Below are 14,198 nucleotides of genomic sequence, written 5' to 3' on the forward strand. Positions count from 1 at the left end.
GACATTTTTAATGACTTCATATGAACTTTGTGATTTTCATATGGCATACTATACTTTGACTTTTTATGATATTTATTTTATATATTTTACTTTTTGTGACATACTTTACAACAACTTTTTATGGTATACTATAAGATGACTATTATGACAAATAGTTTGCAAACTATACTATGACATTTTCATACAATTTTAATAGAATACTAACTTTTTAATGAGACTCATGCCATACTTTAATAACACTTTGACATTCTTTATGCCATATTATCATCCTTTTTGACATTTTTATGGCATACTATACTGTGTCTATTTATGAGATTTTCATGGTATATAATTATTTTTTTTATATATATTTTCATGGTATATCATTTTAACAAATGATAACAATTTTATTACAAGATTAATGTCATTTTATACTCTGACTTGTTCATGAAAGGTTTTACTAAACTGCCATTTTCATACAATACTGTATTTTGCCTTTTAATCTGATATCTATGGCATACTATCCTATGATTTTCATGACATTTATATGGAATATTATACTATGACCATTTCGACCTTTTTATGGCATCCTACATTATGACATTTAGCTGGTGTCACACAGTTTACAGGCAGGTTCAGACACACATGCACTCACACCTTGAGAGGGCAACCAGCTAGAATACATTTTCATCAGGTCCATTTACCATTTTGCTATTTATTCGTTGTTTTGATACAGTTTTACATTTATGGTTTTATACATGCATAACGATGTTCGTTATCAATTCTGGTGAAGCGGTAACATCTGATACAATGCTAATTCACCGGAAAAGAGTGCTGAGAGTGTTATAGAGGATTACTGTGTTAAGATTTAAAGTCATGCGGTCAATCTTCGGCAGTACAAGGCAGGATACTGACAACCGACAGCGTTTCTCCTTTGCATCTCCGTAGTCCTGCTTCCCACTCGCTCATGGTCTGAGACGCTGAGGTTGCATCCTCCCCAATTTTTACACACACATTTAATCCCGGGGTCAAGCAATCTGCAGAGTCCTTGCACTGACACGTGTTGGTTTGATCTGAATGAATGGAGTGAAGACAAATGGGATCAATTACTACAAACTGCAAATCCTGTACGTTGTCGTTGATCGTTTGCAACTGTTAGACGTCCCTACCGTCACAGGTCTCCCACATGTGACAGTTGATGCAGCCTGTTGTGTTGCGCTCCGGCCACTTGCATGTGCTGTCCTCTGCTATAGTATGGTTCTTCCCCATACACTGCAGAGCAAGCATTTTGCAGACATTCAGAAGGATTGATTTTCTTTTCACAGGATTAGTGGCGCACACCTCCAGAGACAAACTGGTGGACAAACACAACAACCACAGGAAGGAGAGAATTATTGAAATCCGGCCGATTTGCAAAATGTCACGTGGACAAAGTGATGAAACATACCTGCACTCAAAAGGCATTTTGCAAACGCATTTTCCTCTGGAAGACTTTTCCCACGGTTTACATTGCACGGCAGGAGAGCTGCGTTGTTGCGGTGTATCGACTGTGGGATACATACAAATCATTCTTCCACATTGCTGACATCCATGGATGCAACGAGGAAAATTATAGTATATGGAACATTAAAGAATGAATGAAAAGTAGGGCACAATCACATCTCGTTACACAGCAGTTCACAAGCAGTCTGTTAGATGACTAAAAGGCCTGTACACCTTGAAGTGAAATGTACCTGGGCTGCATTTGATGCCTGCTGGGTCTGGTGAAAAATGCAGACTGGGGTCACATATAACCGTCGGTTCTCCTAGCAGCTGTCTACCTGCCGGACAGGACAAGGTGACTGTGTCCCCTATGCCATAGACCTGCTTTGAAGGAGAGGCTGTGACGCCATCGGAGAGGGACTGAATGCTGCACCTGGAGACTGAAAGAAAAGCGGACTTCAACGGAGTAACGCTGTACTTCATTGTGATCGTAAATGTTAAACTTTGGTTCTAAGCCACACAGGGTCCACCCTCTGCTGGACTCTAAAGGTATCACGAACAAAGTTATCACAATCATCATTCGCAGCAGGTGTAGAATATCTACCCCTAACGTGTGCGGTGTATAAGGCAGCATACCCCGGTGCTAAACTGCTGCCTTATATACTGGGTCCTCACATATTCAGGTAGTCACATCCTGCTTGGCTGGCTCCGCTTATGCAAAATGTCAGTGGGCGAATGCATGCTCCTGATTGACGGAGAGTATTACCCATAGAGACCAAGCCCCCAGTAAGAGCGCCAGGCTTTGAAGCAAATTTAAAACGGTGGAATTACAATTTCAAGGTGATGCCAGGCCCAAAAAACACTTTTCCCGTTAGATGTAGATTGGGAGAGACGTATCTCAGTGGATAATGTTTTTAGGTAAATTAACTTCCCTGTACGAACACTTGAATAGCTGTCATTTAAATCTTCAGGTCGCGAAATCTAGAGTTATGACTTCCTCCGTTCATGTGGATGAGAACGAGGCAGGACCGAGGGCTGGGAGGTGGGGTTGAGGCTATTGCGCTTGCTCTATGGGCCCAGTGATGCCAAAGATCAACGGGAAATCTGGGTATTTTCAACTAAATTCTGTAATCGGAAGTCAAGCTTTTTATTGCTATGTGAACCACTGAGTAACTTAGATAGCAATGAATGGGGCGTCAGCTCGGACACTGTATCCACTTTTCTTTATACATCCACAATGGAGTCCTTATTGAAGTAGGATTATCCTTACCTTTGTTATAGGTACTCACTTGTACACAGTCCAGGGCTGGTAGACCAGGTTCGGTTAGCAGTGCATTCTAGGATGCTGTCACCAACGAGATAAAAACTGCCAGTGCAGGTGTACTCAACCATACTACCCACAAGGTAAATGTCCTTAGGGACCTGTGGAGCAGGCGGTGACAAGAAGGGTATTAAGTTCCATTTTTCCAGTTTTGATTTTAAGTACAGATCTCTTACAAAGGAACAGAAATTAGGAACTAAAATATAAATACCCAAATGTGACTCCATGTCATTGAGCCAGGCTCATTTCCCTTTACTGGATGCACATGAAATATTTAATTTCACATACACAAAAGGCTGACTGATATATATATATCTATATATATATAGATATATATATATGAGGAGTAAGACTAAACTGTGCCCTTCTTGGACATAGTGACCCCAAACTTGAAAATCAATTAGTGTGACCATGGAAATATTCACTCTTTTCAATAGTTTGTTATGTACGGTATGTAGATGTTTGGCTTAATCTTCACCAGGATGTAGCCGTTGATTAGAACAGGCGGGTTTCCACACGTCTGACTTGCTGGGAGAGTTTGGTCAAAGCAAAGAGGCTCCATTGTTCTGTAAACAAATGAATAATAAAATCAAGATGTTGCAAAGCGTTGACGTTGGATGTTGTGAAACCTCCTTCGATGCAGAGAACCCTGGTGCCTGTTACAATAGTGTTGCAAAAAATGAAACTTAAACTCGCTCTGACTTTAAGTATTGCAGGTCTTGGTCTTCACAGTCAGACGCCTCAGTGGGTTCTCCGATACATGATTGACCCCCGTTCTGAGGAGTGGGATTAGAGCAGCTACGTGTTCTTGACCTTCGACCCCCAGAGCACGATGACCAGGCTGACCAGCAGGCCCAACTGCCGTGGATCACTCCTTAATGGGCAGAAACAGAAAGGAAGAACGAGGGAGAAAGTGAGGAACATATTGCCGTCTGTGTGATATTATCCAATAAATTCATCTCTTCATTATCTCAGAAAGGAATTGAATGAGCCTATTTACCAAAAATGTCAAATAATTCCTTTCAAACATATCAAACCACCTTGAGACCAAAGTGACAGCAGTTGTAAAGAAACCTGCCGAAAAATACGTAGCACCCACCCTGCTGACCCTCCACTTCACTTCCATGCTCACAGGCCTGTCCTGATGTGTCAGGCTTACAGATGCATTCGCATTTATCTCCAGCCATGACAACCAAGCCATTGTTTCTGCAGGGCCGGCAGCGGCAGGTGTCGCTCTCGGTGAGGTACTGCTCTATGGCCCTGCGAAGGTAGAGTCTCTTCACCCCGGCGCACTGAACCTCTTTCACCAGCTCCGACAGCGGCCGCAGCTGCCGGAACAAGAGAGCGACGGAGCGTTGTGTTATTTGATAAGACGACTTAAATGCGTATACTGTATGTGAATCCAACATTACGTTCACGCTTTTATAGTTCAAAATGCTTCTTTTACTCTCCCTCACCGTTTGTTTTATGACCTCTGGAAAAGATCGGACAGACTCGGCCCAGTTTGAGAACATTTCCCAGTTCCTGTTTGGATCAGAGAGACGCATGCTCTGCAGTGCTGCGATGTGTTGGATGCCTCCTCCCACCACGTTCACTTTTTTCACAGAATTGCTACTGGAACTTCCTATTTTGAAAAGGTTTGCAGAGATGAAGGATGACAGAATGATTCAGAAAAGGCAAGTGATTTCAGAGGCTGGTATGTTTGTATTTGTTAGTATTAACAATGAAATTGTACCACTGGAATCTCTGTTTTGCTCTTGATCACGATGGCACACCGTTTTGTAGATGGGGATTATAAAAACCCAACGTTTAGTCTTTTCACATTCATTCTTCTGATAGCTCGTGCGGACTTGGAAACAAAATCAAAGGAAAAAGAGAAACAAAAGTCAGTGTCAGAAATGAACAGCAGGATTGAGGCAGTGGTAATTAATCAGATTGACAATTGAAAAAAAAACTACTAATATTTCTAATACTAATACACTTGCATCCAACCACAGTTTTTATGGTTGCATTTAACCACTGAACATTAAAAAACTTTAATTTATTATTTGTTATTTTGGAAATTCTATGTGACCTGAAAATTGTTAGTGTCATGTTGCGTTTAAAAGACAATTTAAAATAGTCTGGTGCTCCTTTCATTTCTAAATGCATCAAGAAACAAATTGAATATTGCCTATTTATTCAAATTTTGCTGCAAATATCAAAACACATTTCAGAAAAGCAAAATAAAAGTATTTCTAGAGTAGGTTATTTGCTGTTATGAAATGTATTCAGGGAAAAAAACATTCCGATGATGTTTTCCCTAAAATATATATTTCAAATATATAATTTAGCCATTTGTGTCAATGGTGAACAACATTATCTAGTTCTATTATTTTTTTTATTTTTGTCACTTTCATATATAATACAACACAATACAAATTAAAAAGACAACTAGCCACCATTAGAATAAATATGATTGTCAACCACCAGTATGTAAAAGGTGGTTTCTTACCGTTATGTTCCATAATGGAAATGAAAGTTTCTCAAAATCATGCTGAATTTGTCAGGCGCCTGAAGATTCACTATTCTTTGATTCAGGCATACCATGAAGCTGCTGATGATATTTGAGTCCTCACCCATCTGCTTTTCAGTTTCTTCATCAATCTTGACGATGATCTTAAAGGAGCCTCCAAGGCTTCCTTCAGACAGGTAGTGTGTTCCAAACCTCTGTAAAAGCTTCCTGTAGGCAGCGTAGTCGTAGACCGACGGGAGTTTAACCAGTGCCTTCCAGAACTCCTCCGATAGCGGGAGGTACTGATGAGAGTTGCTCTGGAACTGGGCTACCTCTATGTCGCTCTTTAGAACCAATATCTTTTGGTTCTGGAAGGAATAATAACCCTGAGTAAGTTTCATTTTCAAGTTTTGATTTTCCTTTTCCTACAGTGACACATGATCAGATTCAACACGCACCTGGGTCCTGTCCTGTGTCTCGTGATAGTCATATGTGTTGTATCCTGTCGTGGTCCCGGTCACTGTCTCTCTGTTGACAATGTCCTTCGCATAGTGCCATTTACTGGTGTACATCTCATCACTGAAGTCATTCTGAACTTTAACCTGAGAACAGCACAGGTTTCACAATGTCAATTTAACAATTTAAAGCACCCAATCTTAAGAAGATGAAATAAATGTGCACAGAAACTGAAGATCTTGAGTCTTCAAAGGTACCCTGTGGTGTAAGTAAGTAATGATTTCACCACTAAATGTCCAGCATTCACAGAAGGTCTGACACCACAAGACTTCACCAATCTGCGGCATCGGTTATAACACTTAAAACTAAGCAACCTTTGTGGTAGAATGAGCTGAGGCAGCGTTGTTATTCTCTCACATTTACCCCCTTTACACCTGGAACAAACATGCAAACTGTATCTGTTTGTCCTACCTGAACAAGGTAAACGCACCCAGAAGCTAAAGCAAAAGCTGATTTAGAAATGAATGACGCCCATTCGTGGCATTGCTTTGCTTGACTTGGAACGCACCATTAACTGATTTGCATGGAGATCCGAGGACAGAGGTAAAGTGAACGCTCATTGACACCCGGATGTAAAGCAAAGATGTCATTTTTCCAGATAATATTTCCAGATACAGATCACATGTTAATACCAGGTGTTACTGGGGTCATTGTGGATGGTTGGGTCATCTAACTCAGCGACAAGTCATGTCTTTGAATCTCTTGTCCTTGGAGGCTCAACCATCGCCACATACTCTGTCTGTATATAGAATATTTTTATTTTTATTTTTTTAGTTATATTTAGCAATTGTGGACTTTTGTACTTTATTTACGTAGTTGATATTCTTTACTGTTTATTACTATTTATAATACTTGCTGCTCTGGTTTTTTACCATGTACCTTGTTTGCACTGTCCACTTTGCTGCTGTGATCCTGTAAATTCCCCCACTGCGGGACTAATAAAGGATTATCTTATCTTATCTTATCTTATTCTTGTCGCAACTTTAGTCGAGAAGCTTTAGTTTGCCAAAAATGAACCAGATCATAAAATGCATCGATATGAATGCACCTATACAAAGAGGAAAAGAAGAATAGATTAAAAAAGTGCTTTACAAATCAGGTAGAACATATTGTCACGTGTTTATAGGCCTTACGGATGCTGAGAAAACAAAAGCTGTGGTCATGAACAATCAAAACTCTGCAGGGTACCTTCACAGTAAAAAGTGAGAGGACTCCAAGAGGAGCATCACTATTAATTGCAACTCTAGATGTGTCCTGAGTGACCAACCATGAAGCTGTACTGGGTGGTACTGAGGGGCAGTCTGTAGAGAGCATTGTGGACACCGCTGTAGATGGTGCGACACTGTCCCCCAAAGCTCACTGTGTTGATGACAGAGGCCCTCCGCTGCCCTGACACCACATCAAACCTACAGAAAGCATCCCGATGTTAAGCATGTGGCACGTGCTTCTGTGTTGGTGTTTGGGCGCACAGATGATTGGTCACTTACCCGAGTCCTAGCTGGTCAATTTGAGGCGGGAGAGTTGACTGTAGACATACAATGTGTCTATCAATGTCACAGGTGCGTTCGTCATGTCCGTCCTCCTCACAGTCCTGATCTCCGTTACACACCAGAGACTTGCTGATACACTTCCCTGTGGGTCCGGAAGACAGACAAAACAGCTCTGTGATTGTTATTTCATTCTGTATGCGTATGGAAGTGAGCAGAGATTATTTTCTAACCCGATCGACAGCGAAACCTGTCACCGCATCCATCCTCTAGAGGGCAGCCTTGTGTGGTTTCACAGGACCTGGTCTCAGTCCGCCCCCCATCACAGGGGTTCCCTCCAAACTGAGCGTAGACGGCCATAGCTCGGCTTCTTGTCTGTGACAATGTGACAAAGAAATATGAAAAAAATATATACTAACAAGCATTAAAAAAAAAAGATATCTTCATCATTTAAACAAAAAAAAATCTTGCTCGTAAAATGTGTATTTTATCGTCGTTCTATAAAGTGTTTAACTTTAAGTTGTGCTAATAATTACCTCGACAGAGAAGTGCACTAGAGTCAATGCTAGAGTTATTGGTCCTCACCTGTAATTTGGTGCAGCCATCACACTGTGACCAGTCACCATAGGGCCCCCACTGGCAATGGACACTCTGGACACAAAACCTTGGGGATGAAATCGAAATCAAATGATTCGATAAACGAAACAAAATAATCATTGCCGTTATCATTTGTATCATTTATAATTTTTTTTGGTTTTTAATGTTGAAACAGCAGAGCATTAACAGATTTACCCTTTTGGAGTGAAAATGAATAGCAGCCATGGCAGGGCCGCTAAAAAGAGTTGTGTAATGCTCTAAGGAAGCGAAAAAAAAGAGGAGAGGAAAGGAGAGAAGAAGGCAAGAGAAGATGAGAGGTTTCAGCAGTAAACTGAGGACACAAAGTAAACGCTCAAATACTCAGAAATCTAATCTCAAATTGTTTTGCAGAAATCTGAAGAATAGGCTGGTGATTTCCCTGTTATTGAGTGTGAAGCCTACTTGCCTTCATGGTGAGTGAAGAGCAGCAAACAGGAGAGTCTTGAAGAGGCTTTGGCGCTGCTCAGTTTTGTTCGAGTGAGGGAGTCAAACTCTTAGAGGAACATTCCTTGGAATTCATTGGGTTTTATGAGAGGAAAGGAAGATTTATGTGTGTGTGTGTGTGTGTGTGTGTGTGTGTGTGTGTGTGTGTGTGTGTGTGTGTGTGTGTGTGTGTGTGTGTGTGTGTGTGTTTGAGGGGGGGGGGGGTCTTTGTTTTGGACAAAAGAAAAGAACATATTTTTGTGGAGCTGCCAAAATGCTCATTGTGAAACTAAAAACTAAGTTTCTTCTTGGAGTGAGGATCTCTATCTGCTGTTCTTCTTCTTCAGTATTTCAAAAACATTCCAAAAAAAGCCCACAACAACATAACTACTACCTATTTTCTGGGTTGCCCGCAGCACTAAAGAAAGGTCCGGCTCCGCACATTATCATTCTGGTACAGCAGGGGGAAAAAAAAAAACGCTCTGGCCTATTTTGCATTTCTTGAAACCAATAACAATCATCTTGGGCAGGGCTAAGCACAGGATGCAGCGACAATGCCCTTGCAAAATAGATCAAATGCTGTACATCAATCTCACAGACAGGACAGATGTGCAGTTTCTGTGCAAGTGTATCAAGACAGTGATTCGTGCAGATCAAACTGTCTGCTGTGGGGGAAAAAAAAAAAGGCCGTCCCGAAAATAGGTGAAAGAAATGCCATGTTGGGGTCAGTGCCCCTTAATTTCAACCCAATCAGCCCCTCCAGGACTCCTCATGGTACATTACACATGTTAGCTTAAAAGTTCATGCTTTTTCAAAGGTCAAGCTCAACTTTTAAACCAATGTAGACAGAAACAGAAGCAACTTTATTGGCCAAGTATGTGTACACAGACAAGGATTTTTATTTTTTTTGCATCGCTCTCAGTGTACACAGAAATAGACATCCCAGCTTGGAACAAGGACAACAAAGCTGATATTAAAGGATAGACAGGACTAGTATGTAAAGAAGTGTGTAGAAAAAGTAGGTGTACACAGTATACTCTGACCTTTTTATGATTTTTGACTTTTTGTGAAATACCATGACCCTTGTATTACCTTTTTGTTATATTAGACTATGACCTTTCACAACCTTTGTGACAAATTATTCTATGACTTTTTAATATATTTTTCATTCATTTTGTGACACACTATGCTTTGATTTTTGTATCATATTGTTTTATAACTCGCATTTAGGAGACACTGATGGGAAGATGCAGTTCAGTTCTGACTAGTACTGCAGTCTATGAATTACTTTGTACCAGAAGCATCATGCCCTTTCAATATTATTAGTCAAATGTATTCTCCTAATTATGTAATGTCATAGATCATAGGCTACCCCAAAAAGTCACAAAGTAATCCCCCATGGTGTTGGTTTCTTTCCAAAAGTTAAACGGATTCGCAACAGCAGTTATTCCGGCTCTCGGCCCTCTGTTGTGCATCGATGCTGGAGGAGATGTAGGCTACAGACGCTCTATGATAAAGACGACACATTACAAGATCTGCTAATGGTTTGAAACGGTGTTCACTTCCTGTCTTTTAAGTGCGCATGGTCATGGAATGTTTCGCCTCCCTCTCCCCCCCCCGATCCCCCTACCTCCTTTGGAAGCTTTGTGAACGTCGTCCAGATGGAGGAAAGCAGATTGCGTTATATGTGCACAATGCATCTATATTTGATGTTGTTTGCATTAGATATTTACACAGATATCAGCCATATTTGGCATTACAAAAATGCCAAATTAGCTCGGGCATTCGCAAACCTTACTTGCCAGATTCCGCCGGAGTGTGTGTTGCCGAGACAAAAGAAAGGTCTCGAACAAAGTACATTTTTCCTCACTTGTCTGTCTGAAAAATGCCATTTCAGTGTCAGAATGCTCAGAAGATATGTGGTTGGCGACCGTGGGACTAAAGACAATCAGTCACGATCTGTGTTCACATTCACTACTAATAATGGAGTTAAAGGAGCAGTGATCTAAGGACCACTCCCTCCAGCGTGTCGGAGGTCTACTGCCAGGATCTGTTTCCTCTTTATCTGTTGAGATATTTGCATCAATAAAAGAGGATTGGGAGCTTCTTGATTTTAAAGGCATCTTGAATCATTCTCAGCAATGGAGGAGCAACACCTTACGAGTTATCCACATCTGGGACCACCAGCCCAAAATACTACAGCAGCATCTGGTGCAGTTACTCTTGACATTTTTATGTTCCACTTTTTTTAGATGCGCGAAAGAGAAACAGTCAGCAGAAATCTGACAGTCTAGCGTTTGAGAAGGCTGTCTCAAACTTGTAGAATTGAGTGTGCCACTCAAAAGATGACAGCGGTGTAGACTTGTGTTTTTGAGCTCCTCGTGATAAGTTTGAACATCTACAAGCAAATTTAGCAAATGTCATTTTCTTTGAGTAAAGTACAAACCATTTGTTTTTTTCTAAAATGAATGTATATTGTCATTTCTGACTTGTTCAGAGGGAGATTTGCTGAGAGCATCAATGAACAAAAACTAAACTAGACACACATAACTATGAGTATTGAGATGTGATATAGTCTAGTAAACACTGGAGGGCAATAGAGATTTGAGAACCGTTTCCTCTTCATGGCTGAAATATGATTCAAGGCATGGGCAAATGAATGGATACGGTGAGTAAGTAGAGGCGATTTTTAAGGAAAACTGCATATAGCTAAGGCTCTATTAGGACATCTTAATGATTTGTCCGCATGTTGAAAGAGACAGAGAGAAAGAAGAAGTCCATGACAAGCAGAGGGACATCTCTTGCAGCCATATATTTGAGTTTCTTCTGCTATTTAATGAGGAAGTGTTCCCAAATTTGAATGTGGAATCCACATCGCTGTCTAATTACGGGTATATATCTGCTGTCACAGCCAGACAGGAGGCCATACTGTGCATATCCATCACATACTGGCAGCTCGAAAGGGAATACCACTGAGTTTGAGCGTTCCGATGAAATGTTTTTTCAGCAGCCTTAGGGCAGGCGAGGTTGTGTTAGTGAGCGTTGATTCCTGCTGTCTATCATTTTTGAGAAACACGCAAGAGACAATTTTATCCTGCCCACAAATTTAGGACGTCAAATTAAATGTGCAGCTCAAAATGAGCTACAAAAGACAAAATAAAAAAGTTAGTTTTACTACAGTGGTGATGGAATTTTTGGAAATGCGACAATATTTTCTGTGCCTTAACAGCAGAGGTATAAAATAGAGAGAAATACAAAGCTCAAACAAACACTTTGTGCCAACAAACTTAGCCCTGCATTCATAAAAAAAAAAAAAAATGAAGCTCCCTCAAGGTAAGCATCTTATTCAAGAGCAATTTTCCAGGTACAGCAATTTTAGAGCAATGCACAAATTGCATGGCATTTTCTTTCTTGACTGTCATCTAAGAGTAAATGGAAAAGCGAGCCTTCTATCTAACATTCAGCCCTATCATTTGTTACCATATACTGTGAATATATAGCATTTTATGCAACACCGTCATATCCAAGAAGGTGTCTAAAGAACTACATTGTTCTAATGTTTTGAGGCGAATTGATCTTATTACCACACTAACATATAAAAACCTGGAGAAAACTTTTACACAGTGTCACCCCAGGTCAAAATAGACAATCAAAGCATAAGGGATGCAGACTTTGTGCATAATAAACTGAGGAAATGACTGCAAAAGTGATTTACTGTATTTCTGAAATGACCACCCAATACTAAATGACTCGCTACTGTACAGTCAAGTCCCTGCACTTCAGGCCAGAACAGTTGGCTCAGACAATAGGCCACCAGACCGTGCCCTCCATTAGTGCCGCTTCTGTGAGTCTCATGATGTTCAGAGGGCATTTTTGATCGCCATCTGCCCTGGAAGAGAACGACAGGCGGCGAGGCTCCGACAGAGACAGACTTGGTCAATAAATACGGGGCTTATGTGCTCTACTCCACGATAAACCGTACCAATATCTCAACATTTCTTCATTAAAGTGATACTTGTGTCCTGATGGCCCACTGGTTTAAATGCAAACTGTTTGTAGCTACTACTACGTCCCTGCTTTGATTTTCCTGGGGACCTTTGGTTGCATATCATGTCGTATCCTGTCTGTTTCTACCATCTGTCAATTATAAATAAGTATAAAAAAGATATTCAAAACGTTTTGGAGCTGTGAACTGACAGGCTGTGACGTCAAACAGCTATTAACAACAACTTTGTCAGTTCAAGGTAGTTAGACAACATACTGTAGGCCAGTGGTTCCCTAAACTAGGGGTCTAAAATATATCATTATTTTATTTGTTTCTAACTTTTCTGAAATCTCTGTTTTATTCAGAAATTCTGGATAATTCTACTTCCTATCTAAGAACTATGAAAATGAAAGAGCTTCAGAAGGACACATCACTCTTGTCACTGCATCACTTGTCTTTCTTTTGCAGGTTGACAATATAATTGTCTACTGCATGTATAAGGCAAATATAACGAATGTATTTTCACAAAGCTTTAATATAGGCTGTATTTTTCTTACTTCGTGCAAAGCTGGTGTTTTTGTAAAAACATGTTTTTCAACGGACAACAGCAATGTGAAGATATGAAGCCTATGACAAGGGGTCACAAGCCAAAAGGGTTGAAAAGAACCAACATATAGGTCAAAATGGATTTTGAGCTGTAAGAGGCAACAGAGGAGCTGCACCAATCCTGAGTGGAGAAAGGGAAAATGATGTCAAGGTCACGCCTAACTCTTTGACTTTATAGGTGAGGAAAAAGTGCACCTGTGATGAACAAAGTTCTGGCCGATGACCCTTTTCAGACAGAATGACAGGATTAACTTTGAACTCTACTGTCTCTCTCTGTCCCCTTGCTGCGAGTGTTGCCTGCTGCCTCCATTTGTCCGCTTGCTGTTTTCACGTCTGACTGAGTTAATGAATGATTCCAATCCCCAGTTTCCCCCCCCTCTCTCTCTCTCTCTCTCTCTCTCTCTCTCTCCCTCTCCGATAATGACTCCGTCTTTTGTTGACTTTTAATAATTAACTGTGTATCCCAGCCTTTTTACGTCTCTCGCTATAATATCGTAGATCGTTGTGTGTAGCTCGTATTGGCAGATAAATTGCCAGCCTGTGTTTGTGTGTGTGCACCCTATGCAACTAGACACAGGAGTGGCTGGCGAAATTGCTCTTCCTCCTCCTCCTCCTCCTCCTCCTCACACTCCAAACTTTTCTGAAACTGTTCATCTCGTTACTGCCCCTCTTTAAACCGTCTGAATGCCATCATCCATCTCTACCTCCCACACCTTTACCTCCCCCTCATCTGTGTGTGTGTGTGTGTGTGTGTGTGTGTGTGTGTGTGTGTGTGTGTGTGTGTGTGTGTGTCGGAGAGAGTGACACAGACAAAAACACCAGCTCACACGGACAGTAACATCGGACATTTGCATTTTGTTTAAAACTGTTTACATGAACTCCGAGGACATAAGTGCCTGTTCTTTCACTTTGCACGGTACAGCATGAATACTGTCCATTAGGAAATGGAATAAAGTGAATAAAGGAAATGAATAAGCTATAACCATTTCCTTCACTCAACTACTGCAATGTAAAATCGAAGCAATCAAAGCACTTTAATACCCATCCAGTCAGCTGGCCTGTGTTTACCAGAACAACACCGCTGCTGTACTGGGGAACTTCCAGAGAAGTATTTGTGTATGCGTGTGACATGATGTCACTTAACCCTGTGCATAGAAATGGATCAATATGAGAACTTGACTATTCAATTCAGTGTTCGTTAAAAGCAGTCTCATGCTTTATTTATGAGGCGCATGACAGAAGGTCAGAGTAACTCTGTAAAATACAGAT

The 14,198-nt window shown here is 40.8% G+C and overlaps 1 protein-coding gene across 1 annotated transcript; it reads right to left on the reverse strand.

The window, feature by feature from the left end:
* Nucleotides 1-674: 674 nt before the first annotated feature.
* Nucleotides 675-8,398, reverse strand: c7a (complement component 7a). The gene is made up of 18 exons (XM_068709332.1): nt 8,322-8,398; nt 8,072-8,133; nt 7,865-7,943; nt 7,513-7,654; nt 7,280-7,424; nt 7,060-7,198; nt 5,735-5,878; nt 5,401-5,644; nt 4,518-4,631; nt 4,240-4,406; nt 3,882-4,110; nt 3,485-3,656; nt 3,261-3,348; nt 2,751-2,883; nt 1,713-1,901; nt 1,427-1,526; nt 1,149-1,333; nt 675-1,052 (listed from the first exon to the last, which is right to left on the reverse strand). The coding sequence occupies exons 1-18, from the start codon at nt 8,325-8,327 to the stop codon at nt 862-864; spliced, it is 2,529 nt and encodes an 842-aa protein (XP_068565433.1). The 5' UTR covers nt 8,328-8,398; the 3' UTR covers nt 675-861.
* Between the last annotated feature and the right edge of the window lie 5,800 nt (nt 8,399-14,198).

This window comes from Cebidichthys violaceus, unplaced genomic scaffold (assembly GCF_023349555.1).
Source record: "Cebidichthys violaceus isolate CVI_PGR_0920_01 unplaced genomic scaffold, fCebVio1.0.p SCAF_143, whole genome shotgun sequence".
NCBI classification, from domain to species: domain Eukaryota; kingdom Metazoa; phylum Chordata; class Actinopteri; order Perciformes; family Stichaeidae; genus Cebidichthys; species Cebidichthys violaceus.